Consider the following 15687-nt stretch of genomic DNA (forward strand, 5'->3'; position numbering starts at 1 on the left):
CTCCATGTTGTAAGGCTGGTCTCGAACTCCCAGCCTCAGGTAATCCACCTGCCTCAGCCTCCTAAAGTGCTGGGATTACAGGTGTGAGCCACCGCGTCCAGCCGCGGCCATGCTCTTAACACGAACAGGCTTCGGGGCTTTCTCACCAGGACTTCCCCCATCAGCAAATGGAAATTCCCAGGGTTCTTGGCATGGATTGGGAGAGTAAAGAAAGGATATGCACCAGCCTTCTTTGTCATATTGAAAAAATATATTCTGCTATATATATAAAATATATTTAGATAACCCAGCCTCCCGAGTAGCTGGGACTACAGGTGCCCGCCACCTCGCCCTGCTAATTTTTTTGTATTTTTTAGTAGAGACGGGGTTTCACCGTGTTAGCCAGGATGGTCTCGATCTCCTGACCTCGTGATCCGCCCGTCTCGGCCTCCCAAAGTGCTGGGATTACAGGCTCGAGCCACCGCGCCCGGCCTAGGCAAAACTTTTAAATGGACTGTCTTAAATATTCTCAGAGCTGAAGATCATGGACAAAGAACTAAAGAAAATCAGAAGAATGAAGTGTGTACAAGCAGAAAATGTCAATAAACAGAACAATTTTAAAGAAACCAAATAGAAATGCTGGAGCTGAAAAGCATAATAGCTGAAACAAAATAATTCACTAGAAGGATTCAAAGAAGATATGAGCAAGCAGAAGAAAAAATCCACAAACCTGAAGACAGGGTAGTTAAAATTACCAAGTCTAAAGAGCAGGAAAAAAAATGAAGAAAAATTAACAGAGCCTAAGGGACCTATGGGACACTATCAAGTGTATCAAATACACATTGTGGAAGTTCCAGGAGAAGAAAGAGATAAAAACATGTTTGAAGAAATAATGAAATAATAACTTCTCAAATTTGATAAATACATGAATCTACAGATCCAAGAAGCTCAACAAACTCCAAGTACGAGAAACTTAAAAAGACCCACAAAGAGAGTTATTATAATGAAACTGTTGAATGCTAAAGATAAGGACAGAATTTTTTTTTTTTTTTGGAGACAGGGTCTGGCTCTGTGGCATGATCATAGTTCATTGCAGCCTTGACCAGCCAGGCTCATTCTCCCAAGTAGCTGGGATTACAGGCATATGCCACTACGCCCAGCTAATTTTTTTATTTTTTGTAGAGACAGGGCCTGCTTTGTTGCCCAGGCTGGTCTTTAACTCCTGGCCTCAAGTGATTCTCTCACTTCAGTAGCCCAAAGTGCTGGGATTACAGGTGTGAGCCACCATTCCCAGCCCAAAGAGAGAATTTTGAAAGCAGTAAGACAGAATAAACTTGTACAAGGAAACTTCAATAAGATTAACAGCTAATTTCTCATCAGAAACCAGGGAGGCAAAAAAGCAGTGGAATGATATATATAAAATGCTTAAAAAACAAACAAACAAAAACAACTGTCAAGAATTTACACCCAGTGAAACTATTTTTCAAAAATGAAGGAGAAATTAAGACATCTTTTAGGTAAATAAGAGCTAAAGAAATTTGTCACTAGTAGACCTGCCCAAAAAAGCATGCCAAAGGAAGTCCCTCAGGCTGAAACAAAAGAATGCTAGATGTAACTTGAAGCCATATGAATAAATAATTATCAGTATAGGTAACTTTTTAGATAACTACAAAAACTAGTATTGGCCAGGTGCGGTGACTCACGCCTGTAATCCCAGCACTTTGGGAGGCTGAGGCAGGCGGATCACTTGAAGTCAGGAGTTCGAGACCAACCTGGCCAACATGGTGAAACCCCATCTTTACTAAAATTACAAAATTTAGCCAGGCATAGTGGCATATGCCTGTAATTCTAGTTACTTGGGAGGCTGAGGCTGGAGAATCGCCTGAACCCGGGAGGCGGAGGTTGTAGTAAGCCAAGATTGCGCCACTGCACTCCCATCTGGGCAACCAAGAGCAAAACTCCATCTCAAAAACACACAAACAAACAAAAAATGAGTATTATTGTACTTTTGGTATGTAACACCTCTGTTTCCCATATGATTTAAAAAATAAAGCCAGGTACAATGGCTCATGCCTATAATCCCAATGACTCAGAGGTTAAGACAAGAGGATCATATGAGGCCAGGAGTTGAAGACCTGCCTGGGCAACATAGTAAGACATTCATCACTAAAAAAAATTTTTTTTTTTTTTTTTTTTTTTTTGAGGCGGAGTCTCGCTCTGTCGCCCGGACTGGAGTGCAGTGGCCGGATCTCAGCTCACTGCAAGCTCCGCCTCCCGGGTTTTTACGCCATTCTCCTGCCTCAGCCTCCCGAGTAGCTGGGACTACAGACGCCCGCCACCTCGCCCGGCTAGTTTTTGTATTTTTTAGTAGAGACGGGGTTTCACTGTGTTAGCCAGGATGGTCTCGATCTCCTGACTTCGTGATCCGCCCGTCTCGGCCTCCCAAAGTGCTGGGATTACAGGCTTGAGCCACCGCGCCTGGCCAAAAAAATTTTTTTTTAATTAGCCAAGCATGGAGGCACACACCTGCAGTCCCAACTACTCGAGAGGCTGAGGCAGAAGGACCACTTAAGCCCAGGAGTTCAAGGCTGCAGTGAGCTATGATCATGCCACTGTACTCCACTCTGGGTGACACATCAAGACCTTGTTTCTAAAACTTTTTTTAAAAAAGAAGCTTATTTACACCATGCACTATTCATGAAAACAGAGTATGTATAGGCCATAAAGAAAATTTCAAATTCTAAGAGGTTGAATGATACCACATTTCTAGATCACACTACACTAAAAGTATTATCAATAAAATAAAAACACCAAAAGCAAAAACAGCAAATTTTTGTAAATGAAAAACTCTCTCCTAAACTGCAAAATATTCTATCAATCAAGAAAATGAGAAGACAAGCCACAGACTGGAAGAAAATACTTGTAAAAGACATATCTGATAAAGTACTATTATCTGAAATATACAAAGAACTCTTAACAATAAGAAAACAAACAACCTGATTTAAAAATGGGCAAAAAACCTAAACAGTTACTTCACTAAAGAAATATACACATGGAAAATAAGCATATGAAAAGATACTCAACATTATACATCATTGGGGAACTCCAAACTAAAACAATGAGATACCACTACACACCTTGATACGGTTTGAATTTGTGTCCCTGCCCAAATCTCATGTTAAATTGTAATCCCCAATGTTGGTGGTGGCACCTGGTGGGAGGTGATTGGATCACGGGGATGGTTTTTCATGAATGGTATAGTGCCATCGCCCTAGTGCTGTTCTCATGGTAGAAGTGTGTAGCATTTTCCCCACTCTCTTACTCCTGCTCTAGCCATGGGAAGTGGTGGCACCCCCTTTGTCTTAGGCCATGATTGTAAGTTTTCTGAGGCCTCCCCAGAAGCTGATGGCAACATGCTTCCTGTATAGCCTGCAGAACCATAAACCAATTAAACCTTTCTTATAAATTACAGAGTCTCAGGTATTCCTTTACAGCAGCACAAACAGACTAATACGCACCTATTAAAACGTCCAAATTGATGGATATACCAAGGGTATGGAGCAACAGGAACTTTTGTTCATAGATGGTGGAAATGCAAAATGATACAGTCACTTAGAAAGACAAGAGGTTTCTCACAAGAGTAAATAACCCCTTACCACATGATCCTGCAATTATGCTCCTTGGTATTTATCAAACAAGTTGAAAACTTATGTTCACACAAAAACTGGCATGTGGATGTCTATAGTCCTTTATTCATAATTGCCAAAACTTGTAAGCAACCAAATGTCCTTCTATAAGTGGATGGATAAATAAATTGTGGTATATCCAGACAATGAAATATTATTCAACATTAAAAAGAAATAAGCTGGGTGGGGGGCGGTGGCTCACGCCTGTAATCCCAGCACTCTGGTAGGCTGAGGTGGGAGGATCACCTGAGGTCAGGAGTTCGACACCAGCCTGGCCAATATGGCAAAGCCCCATCTCTACTAAAAATACAAAAAATCAGCCGGGTGTGGTGGTGGGCACCTGTAATCCCAGCTACTCAGGAGGCTGAGGCAGGAGAACCACTTAAACCCAGGAGGTAGAGGTTGCAGTGACCCGAGATCGTGCCATTGTACGCAACGCCTGGGCATTAAGAGTGAAACTCCACCTCAAAAAAAAATAAAAACAAACAAAAAGAAATGAGCTATTAAATCATGAAGCCAAAACTGTTTGATCTAATATATATAATATATATATATATATATATATATATATATATATATATATATATCAGGACCAGGAGCAGTGGTTCACGCCTGTAATCCCAGCATTTTGGGAGGCCAAGGTGGGTGGATCACTTGAGGCCAGGGGTTCAAGACCAGCCTGGCCAACATGGCAAAACACCATCTCTACTAAAAATACAAAAATTAGGCCAGCCACAGTGGCTCACACCTGTAATCCCAGCACTTTGGGAGTCCAAGGAGGGCAGATCACCTGAGGTCAGGGGTTTCAGACCAGCCTGGCCAACACGTTGAAACCCCATCTCTATTAAAAATATAAAAATTGCCGGGCACAGTGGCTCAAGCCTGTAACCCCAGCACTTTGGGAGGCCGAGACGGGCAGATCACAAGGTCAGGAGATCAAGACCATCCTGGCTAACACAGTGAAACCCCGTCTCTACTAAAAAAAAAAAAAAATACAAAAAACTCGCCGGGCGTGGTGGCGGGCACCTGTAGTCCCAGCTACTCGAGAGGCTGAGGCAGGAGAATGGGGCGTGAACCCGGGAGGCGGAGCTTGCAGTGAACTGACATCCGGCCACTGCACTCCAGCCTGGGCGACAGAGCGAGACTCCATCTAAAAAAATATATATATATATACATATACATACATATATATATATATATATATATGTATGTATATATATATATATATAAATTAGCCGGGTGTGATGGCAGGCACCTGTAAACCCAGCTACTATGGAGGCTGAAGTGGGAGAATAGCTTGAACCTGGGAGGCAGAGGTTGCAGTGTGCTGAGATTGTACCATTGCATTCTAGCCTGTGTAAGGAGAGTGAGACTCTGTTTCAAATAAATAAATAAAATACAAAAATTAGCTGGGCATGGTGGTACACACCTGTAATCCCAGCTACTCAGGAGGCTGAAGCACAAGAACCACTTGAGCCTGGGAGGCAGAGGTTGAAGTGAGCTGAGATTATGCCACAGCACTCTACCCTGGGCAATACAGTGGGACTCTGTCTCAGAAAAAAAAAAAAAAAAAAAATCAGTGGTTGCTGGGCAGGGTGGCTCAAGCCTGTAATCCCAGCACTTTAGGAGGCCAAGCCAGGAGGATCTCTTGAGCTTGCGAGTTTAAGACCAGCCTTGGGAACATAGCAAGACTCCCATCTCTACCAAAAAAAATAAAAACCCAAAACCGCAAACCAAAATTAGACAGGCCTACTATAGGAGGCTGAGGCAGGAGGACTGCTTGAGCCCAGGACTTCAAGGCTGCAGTGAGCAATGATTGCACCACTGCACTCTAGCCTGGATGACAGAGAGAAAACCTGTCTCAAAAAATAATAATAATAACAATAACAAAAGAAAGAAAAAAAGAAGGATTGACAGGGAAATTAAACCCCTAAAATAAATAATCCACTAGCACATCCAGTCAATACAAAAAAAGGAACAAACACACTGTCAGACATATTAATGAAGAATGAAAAGGAAAAAATACCCAATGTTGCACAGAAAATTAAATGTTTTTTGTAACACTATGCTAATAAATTTGTCAATCTGTCCGGGATGGGTTGATCAGGAAAACAGAAGTTACTACCATAATCCAGTAAGAGACTTTTTTAAAACATAAATATTTCTTCACATAAACTGTTCAAGAAATTGAGAAATTTGTCAGAGTCCTCCAAGCAGTGTAAGTGCAAAAACTCAAATGGGTAAGTTATTTTTAACTACAAGCAATAGGTCATTCTAATGCTATTTAAATTAATCCATAAGCAGAGAGAGGGTAAAATTCCACTGAAAAAAAATCAGGTTAGCTAATGATGATATCAAAAACTGACAATGATACCATTTAAAAAAAACTAAGGCCCATTATTAGTAAAGAGAAGATGTAAAAATCCTTGCTAGCATATAGAATCTAGAAGTGCATTAAAAGAATATACCATGAACAAATGGAAAATTTCTTCCAGAAATATAGGAATGATTCACTATTTTCACCATTATGATTTCTATTAGTTTAATTCATTATATCAATTGGTCAAAGGAATAAAAACATAATGTCAATAAATTCCCAAAGCATTTGATAAAATTTTCCATCTATTCTTAGATACTTTTTTAAAATGTCTTTAGAAACAAAACCATCTATAATGTGCTAAAAACACATTTCTCAAATCAAAAGCAAAGATATTTTCTGATGACCACAGGAGCATTCACAATTAAGACAAAACCAAGATTAGAATGCCAGTGGCAACATTATTTTCTAGCATTATTCTGGAAACGGTAACCCAGAGCCATTGTGTCCAGTTATGAGGGCTGTTCCCTACACCAGGGCACTTGGCTAAGAGCATGAGAAGCAGGGCTGAGATCCACTCTATGCTCCACTCGCCCTGGCCTAAGGCTGAATCTGCTGGCTGAAAGGTCCACTCAGGGCTACTTTTATCTAATTGGTTTACGCAGTTGGGTGCCTTTAACTAATTGGTTCATTCAAAAGAGCTGCCTTTATCTAATAGGTGGGGAGGCAGGGATCACCTCTTGGCAATTCCTCACCAGGCATGGTACCCTATATAAGCTCCTGTTGGCCCTATACTACTATAGTTAGATGATAAGATGAATCAAGACCAGGAACGGTGGCTCAAGCCTGTAATCCCAGCACTTTGAGAGGTCGAGACGGGCGGATCACAAGGTCAGGAGATCGAGGCCATCCTGGCTAACATGGTGAAACCCCGTCTCTACTAAAAAATACAAAAAACTAGCCGGGCGAGGTGGCGGGTGCCTGTAGTCCCAGCTACTCGGGAGGCTGAGGCAGAATGGTGTGAACCCGGGAGGCGGAGCTTGCAGTGAGCTGAGATCCGGCCACTGCACTGCAGCCCCGGGCGACAGAGCGAGACTCCGTCTCAAAAAAAAAGATGAATCAAGAGGCATAAATATAGGCAAAGAGGGAACTAGATTATGATTGTTTGCATGTTATTAAGTTGTATACATAGAAAACCCAAGAGAACTGAAAAACCACAAGAAACAGTAAAATGTAATTCTATTAAAGTATAGATAGTGGCTTATTCACATGTTTACTTCAAGTTTCATCTGGCATATAGTAAGCACACAGTCAAAACTAAATCGAATTAAGCAACTCTGTTTTGTGAGATCCTGCAAAACACATAAATTTCATTCGTTTGGCCGGGCGTGGTAGCCCATGCCTGTAATCCCAGCACTTTGGGAGGCCGAGGGGGGTGGATCACCTGAGGTCAGGAGTTTGAGACCAGCCTGATCAACATGGAGAAACCCTGTCTCTACCAAAAATACAAAATTAGCCGGGCATGGTGGTGCATGCCTGTAATCTCAGCTACTCTGGAGGCTGAGGCAGAATTGCTCAACCTCGGGAGGTGGAGGCTGCAGTGAACCGAGATCACGTCATTGCACTCTAACCTGGGCAACAAGAGTGAAACTCCATCTCAAAAAAAAAAAAATTTTTCATTCGTTTGTTTCCAAAGCATACAGTGTAATGCTTAGATCACTTATTGAGCCCTTGCTGAATGCCAAGGACTTTTCTAAGTCCCGTACTCTACATGTTTGAATGCATCTAATTCTCACAACAATTCTATGAGGAATTGTTATGATCCTCATTTTACACTAGGAAACCAAGGCACAGAAAGGTTCAGTAATTTGCCTAAAGACATTAAGAGCTGGAATTTAATCTGAGGCAGCGTGGCCAGAGTCTGGTTTTAACCATTACAATATAATGCTTCCCAATCACTGAATGAAGGAATATGTGTACAGCCCTTGGTCTACAATGCATGTCTGAATTATAACATCATTCCCAGGGAAACAATCAAAGAAGCCCTATTCTAAGACACTGCATTGAATATCAGCAATTTGGGTACTATTGTATGATAGATAGATAGATAGATAGATAGATAGATAGGATAGGATATAGTATTTGTACCCCTTCAAAGAATTCGGAGCTTATTGGGTTAATTATATTTAGCCAACTAGTGTAATGGCTAGGTTTACTGCTTTTTGTGAAGCTGTAAGATTTGTTTATGAGTGTCACCATCCACTATAATGTTTACCATCAATCTTGAGAGAAAAGAAAGAAATGCTTGAACCATGGTAACTTCAAGGAGTGTATCCTTCAAGTTCTCAGCATGTATTCATGGTATATGGATGTGTTTCCATACAAGAGAGGGGTAGAGTCCAGGAGCCTGAACACGGACGGAGGTTGTCATCTCAGCTCTACTGGGTAACTTTGAAGAAATTATGACCTTATCTGGGCCTCCATCTGGAGAGAAATGACTAGATGGAGCATCTAGATTTGTTTTATTTTTTTAGTAGTGGGCCTTGAGCACAAGGTGATGAATTATCCAGTGATTGTTGAAGGGCATCAAAAGGGTCCAGCTCACTATGAGCAACTGTTTTTAAATAGTCCAGAGCCTGAAAATTTTGTGTATGAGACACTTCTCCCAGTATCCTTCACATCCTCCCACCTCATGATTGTGATTATAATAATTAACAACCTGACAGGGTTAGTACCCTGCAATTGTCTGTCTTGATCTGTGAGGTCATCTTTCTTCCAATATTCCTACCCTATCTTCCATCTAAGGTAAATTCTGAGTCAGCCAGTTCTGGTGCTGGATTTGGTTACCGAGAATTGGGATCAGGTTTTGAAAAGGCCGGAAAAACGTTCAAGGTCTGACAAATTCAATATGGAAATGGCAAGGATTGGATTTGGAAAGAAAAATGATTGAGGATATGGCCGGGTGAAGAGAGGGCCAAGCAGTCAAGTTCACATCACTTTCTGGGAGGAAGTAGAGAATGGGGAAGACATTTTGGTTGGGGTGTTGCAGTCTGTGAAGACTGATGGGGAAAGGGGGGTTTTAGAACGTTTGCAGCACATTAGTAATCTACTCCCCCACCCATCCTATAACTGCATTCAATTGTTTGGGGGTTTTCTTTTTTTCCTGTATGCTCATTATGGAGACTAGGCTATGTAAATCCCTAGCCATACTCACATTATACTACCATTTATTTGGCATTTATGTGTCAGGTATTGTAGTAAGCACTTAAACTTGCATTTCCTCATTTGACCCAAAAAAGAAAAGAATACATCAACAAAAAACCTTTGAGTTTGCTATTATTATTAACTACTATTAATATAATTTCAATTTTAGGGATAGGAGATTGAGATTCAGAAAGATAAAATGACATGTCTACATTAATTGGTGGGCCAAGATCGGAAGCCAGGCCTGTGATTCCATTCAACAAATTATTTAGCACGAGCCTCCTCCAGCCAAGGTACTCTAGGACCCTGGATCTAGCCATGAACCTGACGATGTCCCTTTGCTCGTGGAATGGGCTACCCAGAACATCATCAGAGTAAAAGGTGCTATGTACACAGTAAAATGGGGAAGGAGCCGCTCAAACCCTACTCCACTAGAATTCTCGGGGGTGGGAGATTTCCGCCCCCAGCCCCTTGCGTTACATTAGGTCCCCAGCCGTCGGGTTGTGGTGCCAGCTGCTGGCTGGGCGCGGGGCTGGCGGTGCGGGTCGCAGGCTGCTTCCAGCGGCAGGACGGGCACCAGTCCTCCCTCACCCGGGGCGCCGGGACCACGGACTCAGCTCACTGTGGTCCGGCCGCTGGCGGCGCTCAGAGACCCATTGCCCCTGGCCCGCGGCAACTGTGGGCCCCGCGCGGCGCCCGCCCTCACGCTCGAGCCCGGGAGTCCCTCACCCCACCTCTCCCTGCCACGCCAAGGGGCCCGCCCCTCCCAGGCTCCTCTGCCTGGGGCGACCCAGTCCCACAACCCGATCTGCGTTAGACCGCGACCCGTCCCTGGGACCGCCTAAGGTGAGCCTCCCTGCAGGGGACTCGCCCCCGCCCTGCACCCCCCCTGCAGGTGACCCCGTTCCGCCGGCTCCCGTGAGGTGACCCCGACTCTCCCCGGACCCTCCCCCAGGTGATCACGACCCTCCTCAGACCCTCCCCTCAGGTGACCCCGACCCTCCCCGGACCATCCCCTCAGATGACCACGACCCTCCCCCGACCCCCCTCAGGTAACCCCGACCCCCCCCACTCTCCCCTCAGGTGACCCCGAGCCCCCCCACTCTCCCCTCAGGTAACCGCGACCGTCCCCCGACCCACCTCACAGGCGGCCCCGCCCCACCCCTGGACCCTCCCGCCAGGTGACCCCGACAAGGCCCGGTCCCTCCTGCCTGAGGTGACTCCTACCCGGCTGGCGACCCCCGAAGCCTCCCTCGCTCCTCAACTGAGGGCGACTCCGCTCATCCCGCGACACCGCGCCTTTTCCTGTAAACTCGACGCCTGCCCCGATGGCCGAATTCCAGAAGGTTCCTCGCCGCCGCCTCGCTTTCGGTCGCGCCTCAGCGCCCGGCCAGAGGCGAGGAAGCGCTTCCCTCGGTGCCAGGAGTGACGAGGGCCCAAGGAAAGACAGTGCATAAGGAGAAATGGAGAAAGGGCCAGTTTCCAGGTGTGAACACTTCCACCGCTGTGAACCGCATGTGCGCACAGCCATTCCTGTCAGAGCCGCCGCGCCCTCGCTCAGCTACCGCCGCTGCGCGCCCCCTGCTGGACATAGGCGCGGGCACAAGGCAGTGCGCAGGCACCGGCTGCCGCGCGGCCGGGTGCGAACCGCGTCCTCGCAGGGTGGCCGACTGCGCACGCGCAAGCCAGGGCGCCCTCTGCCGGGCAAGGGCGCGATGCACGGGGCACTGCGCAGGCGCGGGGTTGGGCTGGCCGGAGCGGCCGAGGCGGCCGGGGGTGGACCGGGCACCTGCAGGGGCGGCCGACTGCGCACGCGCGAGCCGCCGCGCCCCCTGCTGGAGCCGGAACGGCCGGTGCGTCCGTCAGTCGCGGGTCGCAGGCGCCCCCTCCCCTGCAGGGCGGCCACGCAGCTGTCAGTGCTTCCGCCACTGCGAGGCTGGAGCGGAGCCCGGGTGGCCGAGGGAGGGGACGCCGCGAGAGGGCCGCGCGCCGGCCGCCGCCGCCCCGGCGCCCAGGCTCGGTGAGTGCCGCCGGGACCCGCCGCTCGCGCGCTTGTTCCCGGGGCTTGCGGTCCCCACCCGGGTCCGCCCTTCCCACCCTCGCTGGCCAGCTTGAGCCTCGGGCCGCCCCCAGCTCTGGCCTGGGCTGCGGGCCCCTCCCGCGACTCCACATCCCCGCCGGCCGCGCCCGCCCCTCCCGCCGCGGCCTCGGCTCCCGGCGCTCCCTGCAGGTGCCGCTCCCTCAGCGTCGGCTCCCATCCGAGCCTTGGGCGTGTCCCGCACTGCGGGCAGTGCCGGAGCCCGCGCCGCGCGAGGAAGCTCAACCCTGCCGAGACTCGGCACGGTCCAGGCCCTCTGTGTGCGCCCAGGAGGTGGATGTGTAGCGCCCGACAGCCCCGGGTCCGAGGGATGCAGGCGTCCACCGCGCACCTGCGGAGATGGCGCCGCTTCCCTGCCGCGGGGAGGCCGGGCGCGCGGTGGTAAAACCGCCCGGGTTGGATTCCGCCTGCTCCCACCCCCTCGTTCCGAGGAGCTTCCGAATCCGAATCCAAGGCGCCTCCGAATCCGAATCCAAGGCCCACAGTCCGCGGTGGGCGTTTGCTGCGCCCACCGCTGTGTAGGGGCGGGGAAGGGGAGCCGCTAGTCCAGGCGGAGGGGCCTGTGGCAGTCGCCGAGGCCGAGTTCTCGGTGCCCTCCGTCAGGATGCCTGTGTGCATCGCGTCCGTGTGTCTTGTCTCTGTTCGAAGCCGGCTCCACGCTTCAAGAGGGCCGGGACGGCCTTATGGTCAAGGGCATGGGGAAGGCGCTTGGTGTCTGTTGCACGGATGAAGCCATGTCCTCAGGGGGTAATTGCCGCTTGTTCGCCGGGTTACATCCTGGACTGTGCACTCCGGGAAGGCATGGATTGGATCTTGTTGGGGTTTGTGTTCCTAGAACTCCCGAAATGCCTGCTGAGTGAGTAGCTAGACCCCGCGACAGCATGGAGCCAGGCAGGGTGCACGTGGGAGAGGTGCACTCTTCTCCCGGGCACCCTATCATATTATTCAGATAGTCTGGGTGCTGCCTTTTGTAAACTTGAAAAGACTAAGACTGTTTTAGAAAGTTTGCCTCTTGGGAAATGTAAGAGAAAGGGGAAAATAGATAAAAATGGATGTCATGGGAATTTCCCTACACTTTTATTTTTAACTTCTTAGAGAATTTTTATTTTAAATTGAACCTTTGCTAACTCTGTCTGACAAACAGGACGACGCCTCTCCCTTCCTAAGGTGACTTACCACCATTCTGACCAGACAGCTCTTTTGAAACAGGAGAGAGTAGCGCGAGTTGTTTCTAAAAACAGGTTAGCCTTCCATCTGCATGAGCCAGGCAGTCTCACGGGAACCCATTTTGACTTAGTCTCAACTGGGAAGGCCCAGGTAAGATCCCTGGTTTGCCATTTCTTCCCCAGCCCTGCTTCCGGAGACTGTGGAGTCTATTGAAGGGAAGCATTCTGGAACTCTGGGAACGGCCCTGACGGGGAACTGACGGGGAAGGCCCTGTGCACAGTTGAAAGATGAATTGGAGGCCGGGCTCAGTGGCTCACACCTGTAATCCCAGCACTTTGGGAGGCAGAGGTGGGCGGATCACTTGAGGTCAGGAGTTCGAGACTAGCCTGGCCAGCGTGGCGAAACCCCGTCTTTACCAAAAACATAAAAAATTAGCCGGGCATGGTAGCACGTGCCTGTAATCCCAGCTACTCAGGAGGCTGAGGCAGAAGAATCGCTTGAACCTGGGAAGCAGAGGTTACAGTGAGCTGAGATGGCGCCACTGCCATCCGACCTGGGCGACAGAGCAAAACTCTGTCTCAAAAAAAAAAATAGAATTGTACACAGTCCCTGCTCTTGGGGGGTGTTAGGATAGAGCTAAAAAGATGCTTTATTCACAAGTAACTGTGATGGAAGACAGAAGAAGATGATGAGTACCACATGATACATCCAGAAAAGGTACAACAGGTGACCAGAGGTGGAGGAGGGGTGGCTCCAACAAGAGCAGAAGGTCTCCACCCAGGCTTCCTGTTACAATCACCTGGGAAGCGAGCCTGGGCCCAGAACAGCCCAGCATCTCCAGGGGTGGGCCTCAGATGTCAGTTTCTGCCTTAAAGTGCCCTGGAAAATTCCGCTGTTCAGGCAGCCAAGATAAAGAGCCCCTGAAACAAGCTTCACAGAGGCCATGGCATTAGAAGTGGGCTGGGAAGTGATGGGTAGGTGTCGACAAGTAGAGAAAGCTATGCTGGGTGATATTCTAGGCAGAGAAAACACTGAAGGCCCACATCTTGTGGGGAAGAGTGAGGCATGTCAGACCCTGTCCCGGAAGAGTTTTGCAGACCCCATTCTCCTGAATGGCTCAGGGTGTTTGTGGTGTTGGGGAGGTTTGGAGCCAACAGGCAGACCGGTGCCTTTGCGGGAGCCATGTAACGAGGTCCTTGCTACCTTGCTTGTTGCAGAACATCCATGGTTACCTCTCTCTGGGGACTTTCCATTGCCTCATTACCTCGTTTCCTGCAGCTAGGGAGGCAGAACAGCTAGCTGGACGGAGAACAGGACTGAGGCCACAGCAAGGGTGAGGGAAGCAGGCAGCAGCAGAGATTTTGTGGAAGTCTCTCCTGATAGCTCCCTTTGGAACCACATCTCTGGCTTAAAAATACACCCTATGAACCCCTGCCAGAACTTAAGTGTAAACGCAGAGCCTGTGATCCTAGGGAGGCAGCCGCCTCCAACTCCGGGCAGCGCCTGTGGTGCTGAGTATGAGCGCCAGCAAGCTAGGGCTCTGCCAGGGCCTGCGATGCTAGTGCCACAGCCTCAAACCAGCCTCTCCAGCTCTCAGCCGATGGCTGTGGCTTGTGCATTTGTTCCTACCTCGTCCCCACAAGGGCCACTGAGTATACAAATTGGCCTTGGCTAGTGCAAGTGATTCACGTCTGTAATCTTGGCACTTTGGGAGGCCAAAGCAGGAGGATCACTTGAGGTCACAAGTTAAAGACCAGCCTGGGCAACATGGCAAGACCCAATCTCTAAAAAAAAAATTAATTAGCTGGGCATGGTGGTGCACACCCATGGTCCCAGCTATTTGGGAGACTGAGGTGGGAGGAACACTTGAGCCAGGAGGTCAAGGCTACAGTGAGCCATGATCACACCACTGTACTCCAGAGTAGGCAAAAGAGTGAGACCCTGCATTAAAAAAAAAAAAAAGGCCGGCTGTGGTGGCTCATGCCTGTAATCCCAGCATTTTGGGAGGCTGAGGCAGGTGGATCACAAGGTCAGGAGATCGAGACCATCCTGGCTAACACGGTGAAATCCCCTCTCTACTAAAAATACAAAAAATTAGCCGGGTGTGGTAGCGGGAGCCTGTAGTCCCAGCTACTCGGGAGGCTGAGGCAGGAGAATGGCGTGAACCCCGGAGGCAGAGTTTGCAGTGAGCTGAGATTGCGCCACTGCACTCCAGCCTGGGCAACAGAGTGAGAGTCCATCTCAAAAAAAAAAAAAAAGGGCCTCAGACTTTTTTTTCATGTGTACCATTATGTGTGAGTGAATGTAAACATGTAGCCCGATATATATTATGTATTATAAATTACAATTACTGTCCTGATGTATTATGGACATAGAAATATATACAAATATAGATCTTTTAAAGGAATAAAGGCCAGGCATGGTGGCTCACACCTGTAAACTCAGCACTTTGTGAGGCTGAGATGGGAGGATCCCTTAAGGCCAAGAGTTTGAGACCAGTCTGGGCAAAATAGTGAGACCCTGTCTCTACTGAAAGAGAAAAAAAAAATAGCCAGGTATGATGGCATGCACCTGAAGTCCCAGCTACTCTGGAGGCTGAGGAGGGAGGATCGCTTGAGCCTGGGAATTCAAGAATGCAGTGAGCTATAATCATGCCATTGCACTCCAGCCTGAGAAACAGAGCAAGACCCTGTCTCTAAAAGAGAAAAAAAAAAAAGAGAGGTGAAATAAACATGATTAAATTTATCCAACATATGAATGCTACAAAAACTATTGTATAAACATGCTTTTTAAAGATGAAAACCATGTGTCCACATCCCATTTATCAACTCTTATTGAATCCTAAGTCCCAGCATTTAAGATCAATTGTAAGTTCTGTTTATTGGCCAGTCGAGGTGGCTCACACCTGTAATCCTAGCATTTTGGGAGGCCGAGGTGGGCAGATCGCTTGAGGGTCAGGAGTTCAAGACCAGCCTGGTCAACATGGTGAAACCCCATCTCTACAAAGAAAAAAAAAATTAGCTGGGCATGGTGGCGGGCACCTGTAATTCTAGCTACTCAGGAGGCTGAGTCAGGAAAATCACTTGAACCTGGGAGGCGGAGGTTGCAGTGAGCCGAGATTGCACCATTGTATTCCAGCCTAGACAACAAGAGTGAAACTCTGTCTCAAAAAAAAAAAAAAAAAATATATATATATATATATATATATATACACAAACACACACACACACACACAC

General features: G+C 47.9%; 2 protein-coding genes across 3 annotated transcripts in view; one reads left to right on the plus strand and one right to left on the minus strand.

Moving 5' to 3' along the window:
- Window positions 1–10747: 10747 nt before the first annotated feature.
- On the minus strand, window positions 10748–12634 carry LOC117097435 (collagen alpha-1(III) chain-like). Its single transcript, XM_033235278.1, has one exon. It carries the CDS (start codon window positions 11900–11902, stop codon window positions 10748–10750), a length of 1155 nt encoding a protein of 384 aa, XP_033091169.1. The 5' UTR covers window positions 11903–12634.
- ABCA3 (ATP binding cassette subfamily A member 3) overlaps window positions 11051–15687 on the plus strand; it is a 64765-nt gene continuing 60128 nt past the window's right edge. The window contains exon 1 of one of the 2 annotated variants that reach the window (XM_033236107.1): window positions 11051–11206. The gene's annotated coding sequence lies outside the window, so the exon portion shown is untranslated. The remainder of the gene's footprint in view (window positions 11207–15687) is intronic. The other variant, XM_033236110.1, reaches the window with a different exon arrangement.

This window comes from Trachypithecus francoisi, unplaced genomic scaffold, assembly GCF_009764315.1.
Source record: "Trachypithecus francoisi isolate TF-2019V2 unplaced genomic scaffold, Tfra_2.0 Lachesis_group15, whole genome shotgun sequence".
NCBI lineage: Eukaryota > Metazoa > Chordata > Mammalia > Primates > Cercopithecidae > Trachypithecus > Trachypithecus francoisi.